Genomic DNA, 23,669 nt, shown 5'->3' on the forward strand with positions numbered 1-23,669 from the left:
TGAGACATTCTCGCAAGAAAATCACGGTTTTAGTAACGCAGTAACGCAGCGTTCCTACGGCAAAGTAACGGTAATCTAATTACCGTTTTTGCAATAGTAATCCCTTACTTTACTCGTTACTTGAATGCGTTACTATAAGCAGATTACAAGTAACGCGTTACTGCCCATCTCTGTTTATAATTATGAAGGGTTAATGTAAAACTATTGCTAAACAAACTCCAGACACAGAAATGATTGTGTTTTACACCAGTAATAATTAAAGCCATAAAGAAATTGCATTAACGTTATAGTGACACAAAATTTGAGGACCCCCTGAAGAATCAACAGCTATAAACATCATAAAGCCGACCACTATTACCTGCTGCAAACATGTCTGCTTTGAACGAGTGTTAGTGCCACATTTACCTCACTTATACTTGGAAGGTGAAAAGCATCTGTCCTGCTGTGTTGTATTACAGGCCGAGCAAACCTGTTATGAATACTAATCATTGAGAGGAAATGATTGTGTTTAATAGGGAAAGATGATTGAGCATGCTAGAGAAGCACGAAAGCAAAGAGCTCGACATTTGCCGTGATCTCTAAAAACCTGTTTCAATATCTGTGGAAATGAAGAAGTGTCTCCCGAAGCAATAAGAACCAGCCCACACTCCGTCTTATGATATTATTAAGTGATATTCCCGAGGCATGATGCCCCATTTAAATTGAATAGAGGACAGGAGGGATACTGTTTAAGTAATAATAATGGTTTTCTAGGATAGTCAAGAGCTTGTGTTATACTGTACCTTGGTGTGTGTGCATGTTTATGTTTGTGTGAATAAATTGTAGCTCAAAACCATCGTTTGAAAATTTGGATTGTCCTCTTGACAACTTCAAAGGGCTGTTTAGGGAATTTTTTTCCCCCGAGTGTCCTCATACAGACAGGAAGTGTCGTTATGGAAATTTTATGAGTTAAAGTTTTCTTCATGCACAAATGAAGTTTAAAATACAGATATATTTATATAAAAATTCACCTCAGCCCAAGACTAATTTAAACATGGGACTCTATGGGAACTGACCATAGACCATACATAAAAAATGAATCTAATGATGTCCCTTAGTTAGTCCCTTTGTGAATCCTCTCGTGCTCTCAGAGTCGTCATCTTGGTATTTTCATATGGGACCCGAGGAAACAGCAACTTGTTCATTATTAGGTAGGCTTGTGCTCATCAGGAAAATGTTTATTGTTGTCATAGAGCAAGAGAGCCAAGGGCCATTTTCACAGGCTTCTATTGAGGTTTTGCAGACATCTGACCAATAACCACATGACATGAGCTTCTCTACCATTTTGAATATGTGACATTTATTGCATGACAATGTATTTTCAAGTGAGTAAGGCCCCTGTCACACACGCCTGTCCGTGACCATCAGGCCACCACCTGTCGTGAAGGAAAAATGGAGTATTGTGAGTGGCTGCTGGAAGCTGATACAGTGACGGGGGGAAATGATTTGTGACGCTCCACCTGTGGCCTGTTTGTGTGGCAGGTCTCATCTGCAGCCACTGGAGAGGTGGTGGGGCTTGTTTTCAACACCTGGCTCAGTGTGCCAGCGCTCCATAAAAGCCCTCAGAGGTCAGTTTTGCACTAAACATCTTTCTTTCACTTAAAATAAGTAGCCTTTTAGTTCTTTGTTTTATCACATCCATGCAATCTGGTTTCTGTCATATTGGTCACAGCCACACAGGCCTACAGACCAATCAGTGATCCCCTGGGAACAACCTTTCACTAGAGAAAAATGTGCACTTCTCAACCAGTTGATAAAGAAATCCTTGTGAAATTCCGCCTTCAAAGTAAAAGCTGTGCCTCAGAGCTGTAGACAACAGACAACTTTTTTTGTGGGCCATTTGTAGTTTTTGTTGCACTTTTTCAAGTTTCATTATCACTGGGCTACTACTTGCATAATATTTGCATGAAACATGAAAAACTCCAGCAATCACTGTGAAGCTTTTGGTGCAGCACCTTCTCTGCAACCTCCAGAAACCACTGCCAACCAGTCAGGCAATGCAAATTTTCCCTAGCAACCGGTGGTTGCATCACATCCAAATATGATGGACAGTTGATGCCATATGAGGAAAATAAATACAACTTCTTTTTGAAACAGAGGACCCCCTCCCCCTCCCACCTGGCAGTCATCAAAAACGATGCAGGTTTGAGGCTTTCATTTTCAGACCGTAAAGCTATGTCAATCTTTTTGGATCAAACCTCAAGTGGCCATCTGACAAATGCAGTTTTTGGCAGTCAGAACTAAGTCCAAAGATGAACACACCCGCTACTGCAGCTATGACCTACCTTCCACAGAGACTTTTTTTAGACCTCCTACTTCTACAGTATGTCTACCCTCCCCTGAATATAAAGGGAACACAGCAATTTTCTGTATCAACAATAAGCCAGGTTGTCCTTGAAGCTTCTGTAGATGAAGAACAGAAGACAGTCACGTAATTACGCTTCAAAAAGGCTCCACCAAGCCCAAGCCTTCCAGGTTTATGAGTTCACACTTCCAAAGATCCATCACACGCAAGTACTTACATTACAGGTTCCACATTGAAGAGCCAACTGCAGTTGCCAGTGCCACAATACATTTACGGAGATGCAAGCGCACATTGTTGGGCACAAAGAGAAAGAACACATGCAGACACCCTCACAAACACACATACCAATTACCTACACAAAACAACAAGGAGAGAAAGAATGAGAAGGATAGAGAGCCTAATTGCTATAATTATAATCACCCACTCAATGAGTACAAAAGCTGCAATAACAATTATAAGTTGTTTAATGCAGATTCTGGTAAGAACTTCACTACAAACCATTTTGCAGGGGATAAAGTTTCCAGATTAGTTCCTTTAGGTGTTATCCAGTTACTGCACATGTTTGGGGAATAAACACAGCTGCGATTTTCTAAAGACCACACAAAAAACAAATTCTGCGACTGAGTTTGGACTCCAAAACACGACAGAGTCGTCATGAGTAAATGCTGCAGTTATTATATGTGGTGCATAATGAGATAAAAACTATTGTGTCTGCCTCAAACCAGTCTGCCCTCATTTGAATGGTAGCAGCTGGTCTGAGAGGCAGAGAAAGAACAAGGACATGGCTTTGACCTGGTTTGAATGGGAGAGCGCTAATTAGAACGGTGATTACTGGTTGTTAGCGCCGCACAGGGGACATGACTGAAATGATGTGCGAGGGCTGCAGCCAGGGAGTTAACACAGCAAGGGAGAAAGCAGTAGATGAACAGCAGGAGAAAGAAACTGAACAGAAAAGAGAAGAAACAGAAAATAGCACTCAGTGAATGCAAACCCCCCCCAAAAAACAGCCAAGTGAGGCAAAGCTGACGCCAGGAAATAAAAAAAGAAAAGATAAGGAGGGCGAGTGGAAGAGGCAGAAAATAAGAAGAGGAGATCAAACATTTGCGTTGCCTAAAATCAGGAACAACCACTGTGACAGAAGAGGAGTTGTAAGAAGAAAAAGGGAGGTACAGACACCCCCACCCCCACAATGAGCTGAAGTGCTATTGTGGTTTTGGTAATCACCCAACCATCGATGTGAAAGAATACCTCCACTATCTGAGCACAGAGGAAACACACGGATAAGAGAGAACACGGCTAATCACTTATTATCAGAGAAAAACAACTTTATTTGTGGTCATAGTAAAATATCTGTCTGAACAAGCTATCCCTTTGCATGTGTGGTAGAAAACAGTGTTTTGCTGTGTATTATCTGAATTTGTAAGTTTCAAAGGCCCTCAGTCGATGAAATTCTCTCAGAAGAGATACTTTGTATCCTCCTAATGGTGAAAAATCAAGGTGTGTGGTAAGTGGGGTAGGGTGGCGGTGGTCTAGGCTGGATTAAGGTTTTGGATGGTCTCACGGTGCTCTTGGTACAGAGAATGGAAGGCCCGAGCTAAACAGAGGAGAGGAGCATCACAGTTCTCCATCTCTTTCTGTAAAAGACAAACATGAACAGACAGTAGTCCCTGTATTATAAAAAGATATAAAGAATGGGATATTTTCCTGCATAGTTCATCCTTCAGATGTGGGAACTGTTAAAGTCTGCCGTGAACGCTGTGTCGATGTGCGCGATAAGCTCACTCACAGCTGAGGTCTCGTGGTACTCCAGTCCCTGACTCTGGGCCCATTCCTTGGCCACAGATGCCTGTACCTCTCTTCTAGCAGACAGATCTGACTTGTTGCCCACCAGGACACCTGGAACACACGCAAACACAAAGATGCACTTAGAGATGCACATACAGTAAACACAGATTCAAGACTTAGTCCAGAAGTGTTGTTGTTTGTTCAGTTAATGCTTGGAAACTTGTTTTTAAAGATTTGTAGTTAAACGTGTCTTTTTTTTGGTGGGTTGCAAAGTGGCAACAAAGGGGTGCAGCAACAGGAATGCTAAAGCTGCACAAATAGCTCACCTTACATGACACTAACAGGGTAGATGGGTATCATCTGCGCTATCGTCTAATCTGGGCTGACATTGGGTCCACATACTCAGGAAATTCAAAAAGTTCCAAAAATTCAAAAATTCTTCTTTTATGGCATCAGACTAAGTGATGCATTTGAGATGTTTGTAAAGATTGTGGGTCTTTATTTAACTATTAACAAGTTAAAGTAACGGAACAGTTTATCTGATTCTTACCAATTCGTTAATTATTGAAATAAATTCACATCAATGGCAACTGCTGACATATTACACTGTCATTATTCCTTATTTATTCAAACAAAATCCAGAAACAATATCTGAAAAGCGAAGTACACCAATAGTAAAAAGAGCAATAAGTTATTCAACAAATTCAGAGTTCCATTTTTCTCCAAACACTGTGCACTATGAGCAAACACATCCCCTTTGGTTTCATCTGTCTAAAAGATTTTGTTACATAAGTCTTGTGGTTTGTGAGTTAATGTTTTGAAACTTTTTTTTCACAGATTTGTACTCAAATGTATTTTTTTTCAGGGAGATGGTGGGTTGCAAAGTGGGTTACATGTGTAAGTTGGCTCAGCTGATACCCTTCTACACATACAACTGGCTATCTTATGTAACACATGCTGTTTATGCAGCTTTAGCCTTCCTGTTGCTGCACATCTGTAAGCCACCTCAATTTGACATACTCATTTTATCTTTAACAATTGTGGGGCGATCGTGGCTCAAGAGTTGGGAGTTCGCCTTGTTATCGGAAGGTTGCCGGTTCGAGCCCCGGCTTGGACAGTCTCGGTCGTTGTGTCCTCGGGCAAGACACTTCACCCGTTGCCTACTGGTGGTGGTCAGAGGGCCCGGTGGCGCCAGTGTCCGGCAGCCTCGCCTCTGTCAGTGCGCCCCAGGGTGGCTGTGGCTACACTGTAGCTGCCATCACCAGTGTGTGAATGTGTGGATGACTGGATATGTAAAGCGCTTTGGGGTCCTTAGGGACTAGTAAAGAGCTATACAAATACAGGCCATTTACCATTTAACCATATTAAAATTACCGCAGCTGGTAATATCAGTCTTCTTCTGACCACAGTGGTCTTGATTAATTTCCCTCCCTTTTATTTTCCGTTTCCCAGTATTTCATGTTCTGTGAGGTGTTACCTGGAACATGGAGACCCTGGCAATGAGCACGGACTCGTTCCAGCCAGCGGCTGCAGTTAGCAAAAGACTGCTCACTAGTCAGGTCGAAAACCAGGCACAGCAGTGAAGGTTCCCCCCACTACAGAAAGGAACGAGTGGTGATGAGGTGGGAAATGTTGGTTTTTATATACAAGGAATGAGGGAAGTGGGACAGACATATGATTGGTCCCACATCAGCTTACTTTTCTCTACTCGTGTAGCAAATCAAATAATACTTTACTATGACAGGAGGTGAAGCTCTAGATGATGAATTTATCTAGTTTCATGCAGATTAAAAAAAATCCAGGGAACGAGTCTCACCATCTTCTCACAGGAATCCACTAATGTCTCCTTCCCTGCAGAGTCTATGATGTAGAGCTCCTGGTGGGGAAAAGCAGAGAAAGGGGGAGACGGACGAGTGTTATTCACGGGAAGTTAATCAAATTACTTCACATTATCTTTTATAAGGACATTAATCTTAGACCTACAATACTGCCAAATAGCATACTGAATTCAGATGAAGAAATAACAATATTATATGTCTGGGAAAGCTTCTTCCACACTGAGTGATGGATTCCAACTGTCAGCATTTTAAAAACAGACTGGCGGCTGCCAGTGCTTCCCCTCAGCCTCCTAGTCGACACAACTATCAATTTCAAAATCCTACATGGCCTTGTTCTCTAGTTACTGCATTCACAAACTTAAGTGTCCATGCAGCCCACTTGGCGGGGTGACGACAATACTCCATCAGCCTTTTACAACCATGGCTGAGAGATGAACTTTAAGCTGTGGTTGGGTGGCTAATATCTGTTGCTTCATTCAACAAAATGTAGCCTCCACCTAGAGTCCTGCAATGGATTCTAGGCACATGGTTGGACTCACCACGCTGTCATTGGTCGCTGGGATGTTGATACACTTCATCAGCAGCTCCACGCCTGTTGTCTGCCAAACAAACAAGGCTACAAATATTAAATTAGTTATGTGACGTAAAGCTAAAATAAACCTCTTCATGATGGATCTGGCATGCCTTTGTCATAAACAATCACTCTTTCTGTCACATTATGGGCGTGCCTGTCAAAATGCATTTACAATCTGCAACAGCTGAAGAGAAGAGAAGAGGCAAATGTCAATACATGTTGACTGTTGTTCTGATTTGGCGCTATATTTAATTGAATTTAAAGTATTTTAAGCCTTTAAATCACCTAATGTTATGGTAGCATTTGTTTGTAGCCATACTGAGCTGATGTACATATGTGTCATGTTCAGTTTCCTTTTTTCTTATCTGACTATTTAGCTTCTGATGGTCCGATATGTTCTAAGTTCTTGCTCCCTACTTTGTGCTGTTATTTAGAGGTAAGCAAGTATTTTACAAAGGACTTTTAGAACAATTTCACTAAAAACAGCTGCAACAGCAACCGAAACTGACATGACAGTAAACCAAAGCAAAAACAACTTGGCCATTAACTCAAAAAGGGAGTCAACAGAGGCCATTAAAAAAAAAAAGAATAGGTATAACTGTAAATTTTTCTTTTTTAGAGTTATATCTACTGTGAAAGAGAAAAAAACTGACTGTTTATGTGAAAGAAACACAGAAACAGTCAGTGTGAGTTTTTCTCTTTTGTCAAAACAAATAGCTGGTATAGCTGTTTACTAAAATGAATGTTGAATGTTCGTCACACAAAAGCAGCTGCAAAAATATTTCGAAACAATAAGAATGACACAAAAAGAGCTGTAGTGGCTGCAAACCTTCGTCCTCCTTTGCAAGGTGGAGGCAGCTGTTTTTTGAATCTGCCCCAAACTACAGGAAACATCAGCTATTTGAACTTTGGTCAAACTGTCTTAATGTTAAACAAACTGCTGAAGGCAGTTGGGATCTTTTAGTACAGAGCAAACAGAGGTAGCTGTTAAAAGAGATAAAGTGCAGGCAGTAGAGAGGCAGGACAATATCACGAAGTCACCTTCTTTACAGGCTACGAGATCTAAAGAAATCCTAAATGGACCAGATAGTTGCAGGCTGCCTTTCCCCCTCCAACTATTCACTGGTATGAGATCAGTGATGACCTTGAAGAAGTGAGTTGAGGTTTCTTCACATCAGCATCTAACTCTAAATTGATCTGATCTCCTGAGCTCACACTTAACGAAGCATGTCAAATGCAAGAGACTAAAATCCTGCAAACACACACGCACACACAAACACACCGTGGACACTCACTGCCTCTGTGAAACACACACACACACACACCTCCGACCAACATTTACTCAATTCATACACACGCAGAGTTCATAACAAGCATCCAGCAGTACACACACAGACCATGCTGCAGTCCCACTTCAGAGCAGTCTAATGAGCTGGTGTGATGCATAGGAAGCTTCTTGCTGGAATGTCAATGAGAGCCTATTAGTAGCAAATAAGCTTGGAATATTGCTAACAGGCTGTCTGACATTTTCAAAGGAGGACGTGAGCGGAATGGCTGACAGCCTCGGCTACCCTTCAAAATCAAAAGTTGAAGAACATGAGGGATGACTTGGGCGTCTGCAGAAGGATTAACCCTTCACAGCACCGGTTAAGCCCCATATAGAAACACATATTGTGTCCTGTTTCCATCAGCATTTAAATCTTAAACTGAAAGCTGTGGGACACAGTTACTGGTATTAGATTAGAAAGGTCACCTGTGGAGTACCCCAGGGATCAGTGATTTACAATCATGATATCAGTTAACATTTTTAAAAATGACACTAATTTATATTGCTCTAGGTTTTGCAGCAAACCTAGCTATTGGAAGAATCTGGAATAAAACAAGTAGAAGTAAAAGACCTTGTAAATACTTTGTTGTCCATTTATAGTTTTTAAAATATCCTATCCCTGTAAAAACACGCTAATCAGCTCCAGGAATGTGCACCCCAGCAAATTCACTCCATTCATCCAAAGGTCTGATCGTGCAGACCTCAAAGAAACCACGAAAAAACCCAAGAGTTACATCTCAGATTATACCGGCCTCAGCTAGCATGCTAAAGGCTAAAGTTCATGACAGAATAAAAACTGAACAAGTACGGCTTGTTTGCAAGAACTGCCAGGAGAAACCCTCTTTTCTCTAAAAACAACATGGCAATACAGCTTAGGTTTGCAAAGTTGCATCTCCACGAACCACAAGTTGTCTTGAACAATATCCTTTGGACAGTAGAGACCAAAGTGGAGATGACTAGACATAATGTACAAACACCGAACAAAAATGAAACACAGCTCATACCCTCTGTCAAGCATGGCAGTAGAGGAGTGATGATTTGGACTTGTTTTGCATCTGGGCACCTGGCAAAGTATTGAGATGTATTCAGATCAGGACAAATCTAGGAAATCTAGAGCAGAACGACAGAAAAAATAAAGAATCAAGGGGTTGCACAATGGCCCAGTCCAAGCCCAGATCTCAACCCAATTGAAATACTGTGGTCAAAGTAAGAAAACAAGTGGTCACAAATCTCAATAAACTAAAGCAAACTCGTAAAGGAAAAATTATTTTGAAGCTTACGTGCAAGTTCAATAAGGGAGATCTGTAGTCACACATCTGTATGCTTGTCAGGGATTGGCGGCTAATCTAAGCTTTACATCACCTCCACTTTCCCACACTGTCAAGCTGATTGTGACATCACTGGTCTAGTCCAATCATCTTTCTGCCGGCCTTCTTTAGGCCAATCAGCCTTCACTCCACATACTTTAAATCTCACTGCGTATCTGTCATTCTCCTTTGCAGACGCCTTCGTCTACTCCACCTCCTCCTCATCACCGCCTCTCCTTAGTCACTCAGGCCCTATTCAAGCCTCCATCTTCATCTCCACCACCAGAGTCTAGACTCCAGGGGATCTTGTCCTAATCCCTATCACCGCTGGGATGTTCTTCTGCTGTGATGGGTCATCGGAGTGTAGCCGCCAAATGCCTCAAATTGAATTCTTTACATCGACAAATCATGTTCAGTTCCTTCTAATGATCTCTCCTTATTGAACTACAATGATGCAGGAAACTGATAAAGTCATACAGAGAATGATTACTTCAAGTTAGTGCTGCTAGAAGTGGTTCAACAAGCTACTGAATCAATGGGCGTACTTAATTTTTTACAGGAGTGCAAAGAGTCCTGTTAAACAACCCAACTCAAAACACTGTTTAAAGTAACGAGAAGCAAAGAAAGGTCTATGGAGTCAGAACGAGAGGGAATATTAACATGTTCAACAGTCCTGAGTAAGGGTTCTTCCTCTTGGGCGAAGCTCGTCAGATGTAAATATTCATACTTCTTGTGCAAATGTTGGAATTGAAGCCAAATTTGTACATTTCACTGTTACTACCCTCTTGAAAATACAAAGTAACTTCTGGATGAATAATTCGTGGTTTAAGAGCTTCAATTTTTTTTTCAAAAGTCAAGTTCCTTTTACATGAAGCACTTTACACCAAGTGAGTTAAGAAGTTAAAAATATTTCAACTAATATCAGGCAAGCGGTTGGCTACAAATAGGTGTTTTAACAGTTGCATAGCAACAGCAAAGACTGTGACCAGCAATTCCCCATGAGCATTTCTTTCAGAGTATTCAGCTAATAAAGTGGTGTCAACTGGACACAGAGCCTTGATTTACTGGCACAAATGCAGACCTGAATTTCTCTCCACTTACTTTCAAAGTTGCATCACTGCTTCTCTTCTTATTTTCCTGTTTGTTATGTATTTGAAGATTTTCACACAGCTCCACCTGTATCATTTCTTTAGATCTACTCATATTAGCTGCATTAGTTAAGAAGATGTCTAATAGTTTGACCTGGCATTCAGCAATCATGCATGCTAGGCCATTACAAACTGTAAAGGCCTCCCAATTGCAGCCTCTTTCTACTTTGTCAATGACCCGCTAGTTCACGGTGAAGAGACACACACAGCATCGCAAACAAGTGCCTACTGTATTAAGCCTATGCAGTATGAAGAAACTCATCCCTGTTGTTGTTTTGTGTGTATGCTGGTGTGTGTGTGTTTGCTAGTTAAGTACCTGTTCTGGTGGCTTTCCAGAATCCTGCTGTATTAATTATCGACGTTCCTGTCACCTCAGAAGCCCCAAAACTGCTGACACAGCAGGATCTGAGCAACCACACAGGCGCATGCATGCACGCACACTTGGCCTTTGTCCAGTAATTCATACACCAACCTGTTCTGTACCATAACCACTGCACGACTTTATGGTAAACTCACTAAATGTGAGTGGCTGTGTGTTGAGAAACCTGCATGAATATATATCCATACTCACGAGTTAATGCATGTACCGCACCTACACTTTCTTACTTTTGCAGTGCCCTAGCCCTTTAGAAAACTGAGGGAATCGCTGAACAGCCATGCCGCCATATATCACAGAGTCAGGTTAATGACATGGTTCCTTTTCTTGTGTAGATTAGCATAAATAATGCAGATTAGTCCTTCTCTGCGTCAGCATTAATTGCTACATTATGCTGTTGTGCACTTCAGTGAGTCCTGTAGTAAAGACCTCTGCAGGTCCTTGAAAAGCCTGCAAGAAGTTCCACTAAAGAAACTACATGCAATATAAACATAGTCCTCTATGACTAATATTAGACATGTTGATTTGCTATTGATGTATAATTACATCTTACTGTTTCATTAATTTGAAAATTCTACAGTTCTTGACTGATTGAGCAAATCTGAAGTAAACGACTACATGTGATTAACTGTGCACGGTTACTCACTGCTTAACTGCTATGCCTATATCTATAAATACATGTAGAGTTCTAAGACCTTAATGGGTCTCAGGAAGGTTAATACTAGTTATCAGAACAAGTGTGCCTACTAAAGAAGCACATTTTGCCAATTACATGCTGATTAGCTGCTGCAGTGTCAGGCAGGACTGAACGCCTGGATTTCTGAGCACTTCACAGCACACAGATAACGCTATTCCCTACAAACTACTATCTATTCTGTGCTGGCAGTGAGCCAGCATTGCACTTCATGAGCTGCTCCTTCAAACCCAATTCACCTCACTTACCCAGCCTGAATACAAAAACATAAGCCTGTGGCTAGTCACGGAGTACACCCCGATCTGTAAATCCCTGAACAACTTGTTTTACAGCTCCATTCCTCTGCTGATTGTGTGAATGGAGTACAACACATCCCTACTTACTGTTATAAGACATGTTATGCTGCCTACCCCACATACACTGCAGTATCTCTGGCATTGGGCTCGCTTTCTCTGTGTTATGTGACAGTGCTACACCAGGGGGCAGTTTCTCAGATGTGGACTGCTGCAGATGTCACAGACAAGTAGTCATTCTATTATACTTTGTTCAAGCCTGCTTGAAGTCCACGTGAAGGACATATCCATAGCTGGTACATTGGTGCAAAAACTGAAAGGCATGCTGACATACGCTCCGAGCCTCACATTCATCCTTACACAACAAAATTAGTGAATCGGACCAAGTGTATACTTAAATACACAAAGTATAGCAGCTCCTCTATATGAACCAGGGATGCCAAACTCATTTTACATGGCCACATTCAACTAATTATGATCTTCAGTGAGCCAAACCAGAAAAAATCCTTTCTGTCTGTGTAAAGAATTCTAACTACACATTTAAGCCCGGAGAAATCTTAATATTAAAAAAGAAGAGCAATTTCAACCCTATGTCTCAGTTTTTCTATGAGATAAAGACCAAAAAAAAACAAAAACAAAGTCAACAGTCAATAGTGAAAAACTGAAACTTTTCTGTAAATTAACCATTTATCTATTACTTATTCACTTATAGTAATTAATTGGTTATAAGTAAGTAATTAAATGGTATAGGTGTAGTATGAATGGCCACGGGGGAGGTCTTTACCAGCAGGAAAAGCTGTAAAACTTATTAAATTTATTCCTTATTTTAAATTTTTCAAAGCCCTCTAGTGGGCCAGTTTGCAATCTTTTCCAAGCTGATTTTGGCCCCTGAAGTCTTATGTTGACACCCCTAATATAAACTATCTAAAGATAAACCAAACTTCATATACACATGTCTATACACGTGTAAAGCACCAAGTGTTGATTGCCACTGGTCCAGACCGGTGTCACTGATTGCTACCATGGTAACATCAATAAAGCTCGCCATTTGCCAGGTGACAAAAATGATGTCAAACTGACATCACATCCACTTGCCTACAATACCACCTGAGTGTTGCTCCGGCCGGCCAAGTACCTTTTGATTTTTGGAACCTGAGGCACTGCAGGCAATCCAACCAATGCAGGTATGAGTGCCGTATTTTTCTGCCATTTTAATGATATATCAGTACATGAGCTCGGAGATCCACAGATTATGCAGAGAAATAAAAAAAAAATGAGGAAAAAAAGAATATGCTTTTATAACTTCTATGCCTCTGGTTTTGACTTCTCCTGTACCAGTGACAATATGGAAATTTTGTCTGAGTGGCAACATCTATCGTTCAGGAGAATACGGATACCCCCACTGTATAAACTGAATGAAATGACCAATGAGCCAAACAAAAGACTGTCCTAACCCTTACAGATTAGTCTAAAGCAATGATGTCAAACTCATTTTATACCATTGGCCACACACACCACACGTTGATCTTACGCCTAACGAGCAAAACTTTCTGTCATTGTAAAGATGTTTAACTACAAATGATCACATAGAGAGCTGTGGTAGCTCACCAAACTGTCCTGTATTTACAAAACACATTTTTTGTTAATTCGCAGTAAATGTTGATTTTGTTACATATTTCTATAGATGGTGTGGAAAAAAACAGGCACTTTTCTATCATTCAGTTGTTTATCTCCTAGTCAATTCCTTTTGTTTTGCATTAATAGGAAAAGATGTGAAACTTATGAAAGGATGGCCTTATGTTGGACACATCTGATCTAAAGACTCACTTCACTTGTGGGATCAAACCATGAGCCTTTCAGTGACTGTGTGTTAATGCTCTCACCATGCTGTAATTCTTCTGGAAGAGAGTGCCATCGCTGTAGAACATATGAGAAAGAGCACTTTTGCCCACTGCAGCATCTCCTGCAGACACACACACACGGAAGAATACAAATATAATGTCCTGTGGTTGTGTTTACGGTGTCGTTTTTGTGAATTAATAATTAATAGTTTAATTTGTGTGTAAGGAGTTGGTTCTCGACAGAATTCATAATTAACCCCCCTCATTATCAGGGAGTTTTAGAGTTTAGTGTCTGGTTCACCATCATTTCTTTAAGTTGAAACATCATCACTCGGCAGTGATTGGTTTGTGTAAGCTAAATGACTGTAGCTACATGATAAAATAGACCCAACAAACGTCATCTTTCACATTTAGAATTGTATCAGGATTGTATTTTTCGTCAGTCCTATAACAAGTAGGTTGAATCTGAAACATAAGAAGGACACAGCCTGTGGCTGGGGATGTTTCTGTAGTAAAAGGCTAGCTTTAGCCCCCGTTGCTTACATATCAGGTGGTGAAAACCTTACCGACCAGCAGACATCTCGCCCTTAACTTGACCATTACATGGGATGACTTCCGGTCTATGTCAGGTAAAACTCTCTTGAAGCTAATCGAGCTATGTTTCTCTGTTTATCGGTCCATATGCGTTGGATTATCCTCCCTGCAGCCTCGGGAACATGGACACAAAGCGTCTCTTAGCAACCAGCCACGGGGATGTTTCATTGGTCCAGCCGGCGTGGACGTAACGCGTAATCGCGTTTTCATTGGCTTTCTGTGAGGACGTAAAGGAAGCACAAGGCTACTTTTGCAGAGTGTGTTAGACAGAACTTACTGAAACAGTGTATAAACGTAAATACCAGTGTGCACAACCATTTATAACACCAATAAGCCGACTTGACAAAAGATTGATGGAGCTTGTTGAAGAACAGAGCAATATCACGTATAAAGCCGGAAGGAGAAAACAAGCGTGAGGTCCTTGCACATTCAGGCAATATACGGTAAGACCGCTAGAGGGCGGAATTTATTGCACCTACCAACGGCACCATCAATCATGGAGTTCAACGTTGTTGGGTGGTGGTACTGTTATACTGTCGTTTATTCGTGTAGAAGCATTCTAGTGTTTTAATAAGTGCTGTCGCACAAAATAACCCTTTACCAATATTTATTTTCAGCTCACACACTTTATCATATAACGTTGATTAAGTTAATATCATGTTCTGGTTTAATGGTTTAATCACTGTTTTTCCGCCCACCGTCGATAAACGAAGAGCGCGTGACTCTCTGTAGTGGTCCTGAGTACGTCGCTGTTTTTCTTTCTTTCTTTTTTTTTACTCGGGTGTTTTGACGAGGAGCGCTCCGTCCGAGGCGTGACAACGGAGGCGCGTTCACGGGGTCGCCACCGGCTTCTGCGCTGAACTAAAGGGAGAAGCATCACTATCTAGCACCATCACAAAGCTTTCTTTACCCACACATAACGGAGAAATATTAGAGGTACATTTAAAACCAACAGCACGAGAGAACAGGTCGCCAAAGGAGACCGGGGGTGGGGGGAGACGCGCATCCCAGCAGATTCAGCGGTAGTACAGTGGTGGTGATAGGGAGCAGTTTCGGGGATTTTCCGTTTCGGTTACCCGGTGCTCCACACACCCTGTGCCTTTGAGCCAGCAGCGGGGAGGGAGAGAGAGGAGGAGGAGGACCATGGAGGGGATGCAGGCATACGGAGCCGGGAAAGCCGGAGGAGCCTTCGACCCCGTCACCTTCCTCCAGCAGCCTCAGACCATTCTCCGCATAGTGTCTTGGGTGAGTTGGAGACGTAAAAACGAAAAATAACTTTGTTCTTGGATACACAGTTAGCTACAGAGGCCACCACTTTTTAAATCGTTCATATATGTTGTCAAATATGGGTTTGAATTAGCCGACTGAGGGCCCACACAGGCTTCATTTCAGAGAGGAGCTCCTATAGATACTGAAGGAAGCTGTAACATGCTTTGTGGTGTTTTGTTCCTTTAACTTTTGTTTTCACTTGTGTGTTTGGTGCTATTACCTGATCTCACTAATAATATTCTCCTCACGCAGTGGGTTGATGGGTTGATTGAACAGAGTCCCGATCACTGTGTACAAAATCCACCTTCTACAGATGATACATTAGTGACCAGAGGATGTTTTCATCCAACAACTGTGTGAACACAGTCACACAGTTGTTGGATTTCATAGAAAATAATTTCATAATAACTGTCCACCCTCCGGGCTCTGAGGAGGAGGAGGAGCACTAATGAAAGTAGCAACAGTAGGAGAACACTTTTGACAAGCATAGTAAACAGATGGCAACAGAAGTGCTCCCCAAAGTGTAGGCTCCATGCTGAGTTTTAAGGAAAATACATCCGAAATGTATGAAACCGGAGGTTTATTTATTCATATAATTAATCATTAAGGAAAATGTGCTCGGTATAAACTGAATGTATAACAATCAAGTTCATTTCATTTGACCAGACCATTGTTTTACATTGTACTTATGTAATTACATGGGAAATGTACATGTATTTAAATGAGTTAAAGTCAGGATTTTGGGCAGCTTTTCTTCTTTTTAGTGCACTGCCAGGTGGTATTTTATAGGATTTTTGTTTTGGGTGTCTAGTTTTTGCAGCTGTACCTTTTGTGTCGTTTATATTTTGAGAGGAGGAAAATGCAATTCTATGTGTTTTCATTAGAAAGCATCAAGAACGTTCTCTTAAATTGCTGTAATTTAAGAAAGACAGGAAGTAAATATACTGCATCCATTCATAAACCGCATCAAGTGATGAATATCCAACGGAGATTTATACATTACATTGTTACAGTTTATTTTTTTAGATGAACATTTGGTGATGTGCAGCAATTAGGAAGGCATTATTGCACTTTTTAAAACATTTTTTTCAACAAAATGCAGCAGTGCAAAGGTTAGGCCCAGCAGTCCTTGTTTATGTAAGTTTGTGTAAGCTTTCAAAGAAGATTGCTGTATATCAGAGATGTTTCGAACTTTGCACAATGGGTATATTGTTCAGAACAACTCATATTTTTGTTATTTTTAACATATTTGGACAATAAGTTAACAGATAGTACTCCTCGACTCAGCAAGACGTTGTTGTTTTAGATCTTGAACTATACGATTGATTTTTGACAACAGTGCAATCTATTACAAAGAGCATATTATTATTTCTTTTAATAATAACTTTTTGATGTCACCTTGTTTTATGCAAAAACAGGAAAGGATGTGGAAAGGTGTACTTCAATATTTTTTAATAAGAAAAATGAGTTGTAGTTCTTTTTTTAAATCTAGCACTCATTCAAATTATCTTACACGTGACTAAAGGCACTTCCTGACCACAGTTGTTGGGATTACCTGAAGGTAACAACCTACTGGGAGAACATCTTACCTTTAGTTATTATTTCTCTTAGTTTACATCAGTAAGAATGTTTATGTGATGTATTAGCCAGCTAGAAGTTGTGTGCTCGCAACAGGTTGGCTACAACAAAAGGTTGTAGGAAGACATGATTGGAGCTTTGGGATTTTGTCCGTTAATGAAAGTAACTGAATGGGTGGTGGTGGTGCTAAAATACTAGTTTATGTCTGTTAAGCTGTGTTATATTTGGCATCATTTTTTTGTAGACTCAACTAAAGAAATGGGAACAAATTTTGTGTTTCTGCCAAAAAATACAATTTAAAATAGTTTTTTCCCCTCAGTTATGTGTAGACACTGTGCTGATTCACAAGTCAGTGATAATTGGCTTAACAAACACAACAAACATTCCTCTGAAAATAAGTGAAAAAGCAGCCACTGTGCAATGAAAGACTCAGAAAGTCTGGAGCACCATTGTTCAAGAGCGTTTTAAAATATCACAAGAAAGTGTAGCTGCTTGGAAACAAAATAAGAAGAAATGAGAGGTGCTTCAAGACTTTTGCACAGTAACATAAAATTACAAGGGACTATTTTCTCTAATGTGCCACTAGGCCTTGGCGCTCTGCAGCTCGGGATAGCCTTTAAAAGCCTGACTAACAGATTTTTTGTTCCTGTATTACCTGCATCTCTATATTTTCACTGTACTGATTTTGTCTGTGTTGAGGCACCAGTTGGTTAAGAGAAAACACTTGCAAAGATTTTATAGTGTTAAAAAGTTAAAATTTCATTGTGTTTCCTTTGTAGCGTAAAGTCTGAACTTTAGCGTCAGTCAGGTTCTCAAATTTTAGTTTCATCTTAAGAGCCACAGGTTGCTTTCAGAGCTAAAATGTAAGCAGTTATATAATGTCAGTGACCAGTGTTGCGTCAATACATTATGCTTATAACTATATAAACCTAAGGTAAGGTTTGTATTGTATTGTACAGTCCTGACACTAAAGTGGGAGCTAAGGTTTTCCTCTTTAAAAAATTATAAATGAAAAAGTTTCTGTTGCCTGAAAGTGCCATCAACTTTCTTTGTATAATTAGAAATACAAAGAAAATGCATAGTTTGTGGTGACATAAACCGAGTTTATTAACCCGTTAGCCTTAAATAACAAGGCCAGTGGCTAATGATGTGATATGTCAGTAAATCGTGAATTTAATCATTGTAAAGCTTAGTTGTGAGGTCAGATTTTTGGCTGTATACGAGGTATACTAATATGGTGACGTACTTTGTGTATCATTTATATTAGTAAACCTGGCAGTTACATTTCTTTCACTGAATTTTTCTAAACATATGACACATGTTGTGCTGTAAATTCATCTGTATGCAGGAATTTTTTTTTTAGTCACGTAGGGAAAGCATATTTTAATATGGCACAATCTGATCACTGCTATTTCACCTTTTTTGAGAGTTTTAGGGTTTTATGTTGAAAGTATATGGCACAACTCAGTAGATATTTGTAGTTATACAATCTCTATTTATTATCTAGGGTTGCAGTTTTTTCCTTTTTTATTTTTTATCTTCATTTCTTAATCTTTATATTATTATTACTTTTTCAATTAACTAAATTACTGCGCTACAAAGGGGGTTAAATCGTATATTTAAACAATACATTTTACTGTTATGTGACTGTTTATTAATGTTCAAGTTACATAGTTGAGGTTGAATGGCTGAAGTTGTTTCTTCAAGCATTCAGTACTCAAAATCTTAAAAGTAGAAACCAAAACAGCACATGTTTAAATGTCTTAATGAAGAGTTTTATGGTCCTCAAAAATGTTTTCAAGATCATTTTTAGGTGACAGATCACTTCAGCAGTGATTTTCTTACACATTTATAATTTTCTATTGATTTGACACTACCGCGACATCTTAAGTGACACTAAGACAACACTCTACAGGTATGGAGTGTCTTTATGACTCCTCACCATATCCCCTGTCCAGAGGTGTCATCAGAGCAGCAGCATGTCGCCATAGTAACAGGCATAGCCTAGCTTGTGATGTATTTTATCATATTGAGCCTGCAGCAGTCTGTGGGGGAGGAGACTATAACATTCACCACTTTAAAGGAGACTTCCTTAGTTCATATACTAGATGTCCCAATAGTGTAGCTGTTGTGGCTCTTATTGTGAAAAGGCAGTTGGCTTCAAGTCACACTTTCAATGGAAGTTAAAAACTGACACATGCAAACAAATAAAGTTTCAGCTTTTTCCAAGACTTCAGTGGGTCATATGCTTCCATATTTGTAAAACACACACAAACTGATGGATAATATGAAGCACGTAAGACGTAACAAACATGTAACAAACATGCAACAAACATGCATTTTTTTCCACAAATATCTACTTTCTACTCCTGAGATTGTCAAAACAGCCTCGTTTCTTTAGGTTTGACTCATTTAAGAGAAGATATTGTTTCACATCACTGCATGCCAAACATCCAGTGATGTGACAATCCTGTTACTATATCCATTACTGTGGATTATTGCATAGAAAGATATTAAATAACCAAAAATACATAATTTATGCATCTTATGTCTAACAGCGCACACACATTCCAATAACCCCAAAGTGCCAGGTCCTTCACAAAAGAATAGCTGGTAGTAATGTCCTTCAAAGAGCTACTTTTTACTTTCTTGCTTTGAGTACATTTCAGAACTATACTTTTTTATTTTACTTGAGTAAAGAAGTTGAATTGGTACTTCATCTTCTACCAGAGTATTTTTGATACTAGTATCTATACTACTTAAATAAAGGATGTCTGTGCTTTTGTCACCTCTGACCCTATCCTTGTGCTACATATCATGTTCTTGTTAAACTTGTTCTCCTACGTTCTGGCAATCAGGAGACAAAGAACATCAATGAATTTAATGGACGTGTCAAAACTTTTTCTTCCAGAAAAGTGCTTTTTGCTTGCATCCGAAAGATAGAAGTTAACATCTTCAACCTCAGAGGATTTAACAATATTTTGTTAGCAATTCATTGACAGTGTAGCAGGCCATGCTCAGCAATAATGAAACTTTGTCCCTTCCAATGTGAACATCGCTTAAAGGTCAAGCACTTCTTAGCACTTTCCTGCAAGTCCATTATAATGATGAACAGTATTTAAGATCACATTCTGTAAAATTTAATGTCTGTTTGTAATGTAGAGGTAAGAGCAAACCAGGTAAAATGATAATGCCAGAAAGTTGATTCTGTTTATCTGGACGTAGTGTTTTCAGTGGGAGAACGGTTTTTCCACTCATCCAAGAGAATTTTTCAGTCGCAGGTTTCCCCAACCTTATAAACGGTACATTTGCATAATGACTGAAACTAGCACTACTAACGAACTATGGGCTGTAGGTCAGTTTCATGATCATTAATATGCAAATCTTCATGAAGACTGATCAACAACCACTGATCAATGGCCATGAGTGCCACTCACAGAAAGTTGGGGAATGGCTGCAGTCACAGCATTGTAAGATGGCGAAAGATGTACCCTTAGGCCCCCTCCTCGATTCAGAGATGGTCTTGAGTGGCTACTGGCCTGTAGGTGTAAGTAGACTGCGGGGTCCTGGCCTGACGAGTTAGCTCTTATGTGTTGTGCCATCCGCTTCGCCAGAGGTTGTTTGTTTTTTCTGATGTATAAATCCTGGCAATCGTCCTGGCGATTAACAGCGTACACTATGTTACTCTGTTTGTGTCGAGGGACCCGATCCCTGGGGTGGACCAATTTTTGGCGCAGCGTGTTTTGGTGTTTGAAAGCCACACAGGCAGATTGTTTAGAAAAAATGCGTCTCAGTCCTTCTGATACTCCTGACATGGAAGAGATCATCACTAAGGGTTTTCAGCTGTTGTCCTTTTTCTTGTCTGGATCACCCGGAGCTTTCTTTAGGTGCCTTCCCAGCTGGGATAACCACACTTACTCAGGGCCGCTGTATCTGTGGCGATGGTGTTCGCTCTGTGTTGTAGCATACTGATGACACCCAGTTTGTGCTTCAGTGGATGATAAGAGTCAAACCTTAAATTCTGATCCGTGAACATTTGTTTATGGTACACATTAACTTTTAAATGTCCTCCGTTACTGATGGAAATCTCACAGTCTAACAAGTCTAGCCTGTCATATCCTTCCAGGCAAACTTGATGTCTACTGAGTTACTGTGATCAGTCAATTGTGGTACATCCTGACATTTTTACCCAGGTGTCATCTACATACCTGAACCACTGAATTGGTGGTGTTTGTTAGGCTCAGATGTACTAATTCATCCAGGTAAGGAAGTCATTATGCAAATGTACCATTTATGCCGTTGGGGAAACCTGCATTCAGCTGAGACTTAAGAAGTCACTTGGATGAGTGACGAAACGTTTGTTCCAATGAAAAGTCTTCTTAGTCTTCTGGTTTACTTTGGTGAGGGGAAAAACAAAGACACAGATCTATTATTTCATGAAAGGGATTGCTCTGATTTATTCAGATACTGAGACTCTCAAAACATCAACGATATCTACACTTTGGAGCATAATTTTTTCTTTTTAGTCAGCAACTGAGTAGTGACAACAGGAACACCCTGGATCCAGCATTACCCCGTCTTTCTGGAAGGTTTTCCTCTGTTCCTCTGTTTCTTATTTCCTTTTGTCTTTACTTTGAGGAGTCCTCAGCTGCAGATTTAAGTTCCATTACAACCAACCGTTAAACTGAATTTACCTGTTATTATCCTGGTAATGGTCTGTCATTGCATTTTACAGCTGAAAATCATTGTTGAAACAAACTAGGATAGGTAAATTATTGTGCGATTAGGTCGCCTGGGATGGAGATCTCCAATACAGTCACTAAAGTGACTTTTGCATGAAACACAAACATTAAAACATTGAAGTTAGCATCACCCACAGAGCAAGGGTAGACACTTTACGTGATTGGATTTCTCCTTTAAACATTTGTTGATGGGCGACGTCACAGAAGAGCTTATGAGAGAGAGGAGACCAGAATGAATGAGTAAGCAAGAGAAAAGTTTATGAATGTTGGTCGAGGATTCTCTGCCCTCTCTTTTCCATCCATCTCCCACTTGTTCTGACTCATGAGGGCTGAATGTGGAGGTGATAATGACGTGTGTGTCCGCCTCAGAGAATCAGCGCCGCATTTTAGTTACGAGAGTATTGGATGGTGAAAAGAAGAACAGCGAACACAGTGACAGGTGCAGGGAGAGTAACGTGGCCGTGATAATTTTCTAATTGAGGAAATGAAAATACTTGGATTTAAGTAAGCTGAACAGGGTCAACCTGACTCACAAAGTAAACATGACACTGTTTGCCTGTGGTTCTACTTTGATCTGTGCATAAAAGAGAATTTCTTTCAAAACTTGGATCGATCCCTTGAGTGAAGTTCCTTGAATTCTGCTGCTGTTCAAGGATTCGGGTTATCGCAGGGGTAACATAAAGCATCATATCACTATACACCTAAATATGCTGTTTAGTTCTGTGTTGTGCTCGACTGTGCTAAAGAAGCATTTTTATTTTCAGAAGTCAACATGCCCAAAGTAGAACTTCTGTCTGCCCTGTGGATGAAAACGCTGATTAAAGTTCACAATTTAACTCTCAAAAAAGACAAATATACAGTAACATAGAGACATATATACTGATAGGCATGATTATTTTAAATATAAACATGTCTTTAAAAGTCAAACTATTGGACACAGCTGGTTTGAAAACTGCTAATAAAGTTACTTATTTCAGCCTGGCCTAAAGTATTTGCTTCCAAGAATCCAGTTTCTTGTCATTTTTTAAAGGGGTCTCAAGAAATAGTTCTTAAAGCTTTCTGAAGGTTATAAAGTGTTTTGTTTTTTTCTTTTTACATTTTTACACATTCACAGTCCAGTCGGCTCATTTTTGTGACTGCATGTTAAACCACTTAACACTGACCTAGGAATCATTCAAGCACAAAAAAGGCCCCAAACTCAAGGGATAACCCAGCCTGCACATAACAAACAACCTAAGAACGAACCTATTTTAAAGGGTATATTTAGACATTATGTTACTAGCAGCCTCCCAAAGATACACATTTTTCCCTCCATGTCTTTAGTAGAATGTAAAAAAACGCTAAAGATAAGAGTCTCACTGACATAAAATAGCACGTCTGCACCAACAATGTGATTCCCAAAGAGCATTTAGCCAAAGACCTGACATTCCCAGCATGAATCCTATCTAAAAGTTGACATAAACTATGAGCTGCTGTGGAAAATTCTGTAATTAAAACACTCTTACGTAAATAGCGTTGGATAATGTTTTAAATTTAGCCATGATGGTGATTAGCATTGCAGAGGTCAAGAGATTTTGTGCTTGATGAGTAACTATTTTATGTCACCAGCACAAACCCGTTGCAGTGCAGGGCATTCCGTCATCTCCTGGTTACTCACACACCCACAGTGTGTCAGCACCTACATGTCAAAATTCAGATGTTGTTCGAAAGTTATTTTAAGAAGCAAGTTGCATTTTTATGTTGTTTGACTGCCTTAATGTGACTGTAGTAGAAATTGTGAACATAAAGTCTGCAGATGTTTGCATTAAATATTCATAAAACTTAAAGCCCTGTCAAATAATGTTTATTATACATCATTCAAATTACTCAGCTTTTTGGCCAGCCAAGCATCCTAAACTCCCCACTGATATAACTTCTTACTGCGGTTGAGATAGATCTTATTATTAAATTCAGTTCACT

At 40.0% G+C, this 23,669-nt stretch overlaps 2 protein-coding genes across 3 annotated transcripts in view; one reads left to right on the forward strand and one right to left on the reverse strand.

Annotated features, from left to right (window-relative positions):
• Nucleotides 1-3,648: 3,648 nt before the first annotated feature.
• Nucleotides 3,649-14,292, reverse strand: ift27 (intraflagellar transport 27 homolog (Chlamydomonas)). Its single transcript, XM_005749798.2, has 7 exons — nucleotides 14,094-14,292; nucleotides 13,570-13,649; nucleotides 6,507-6,566; nucleotides 5,946-6,005; nucleotides 5,607-5,724; nucleotides 4,131-4,240; nucleotides 3,649-3,978 (listed from the first exon to the last, which is right to left on the reverse strand). The coding sequence occupies exons 1-7, from the start codon at nucleotides 14,125-14,127 to the stop codon at nucleotides 3,874-3,876; spliced, it is 567 nt and encodes a 188-aa protein (XP_005749855.1). The 5' UTR covers nucleotides 14,128-14,292; the 3' UTR covers nucleotides 3,649-3,873.
• A 387-nt stretch (nucleotides 14,293-14,679) lies between these two features.
• syngr1b (synaptogyrin 1b) overlaps nucleotides 14,680-23,669 on the forward strand; it is a 30,107-nt gene continuing 21,117 nt past the window's right edge. The window contains exon 1 of one of the 2 annotated variants that reach the window (XM_005749800.2): nucleotides 14,680-15,366. In XM_005749800.2, the coding sequence (XP_005749857.1) occupies nucleotides 15,265-15,366 (102 nt within the window). In that variant the 5' untranslated portion in view covers nucleotides 14,680-15,264. The remainder of the gene's footprint in view (nucleotides 15,367-23,669) is intronic. The other variant, XM_005749799.2, reaches the window with a different exon arrangement.

The sequence above is a fragment of the Pundamilia nyererei genome, unplaced genomic scaffold (assembly GCF_000239375.1).
Source record: "Pundamilia nyererei isolate P.nyererei 1_Seehausen unplaced genomic scaffold, PunNye1.0 scaffold00255, whole genome shotgun sequence".
In the NCBI taxonomy this organism is placed as follows: domain Eukaryota; kingdom Metazoa; phylum Chordata; class Actinopteri; order Cichliformes; family Cichlidae; genus Pundamilia; species Pundamilia nyererei.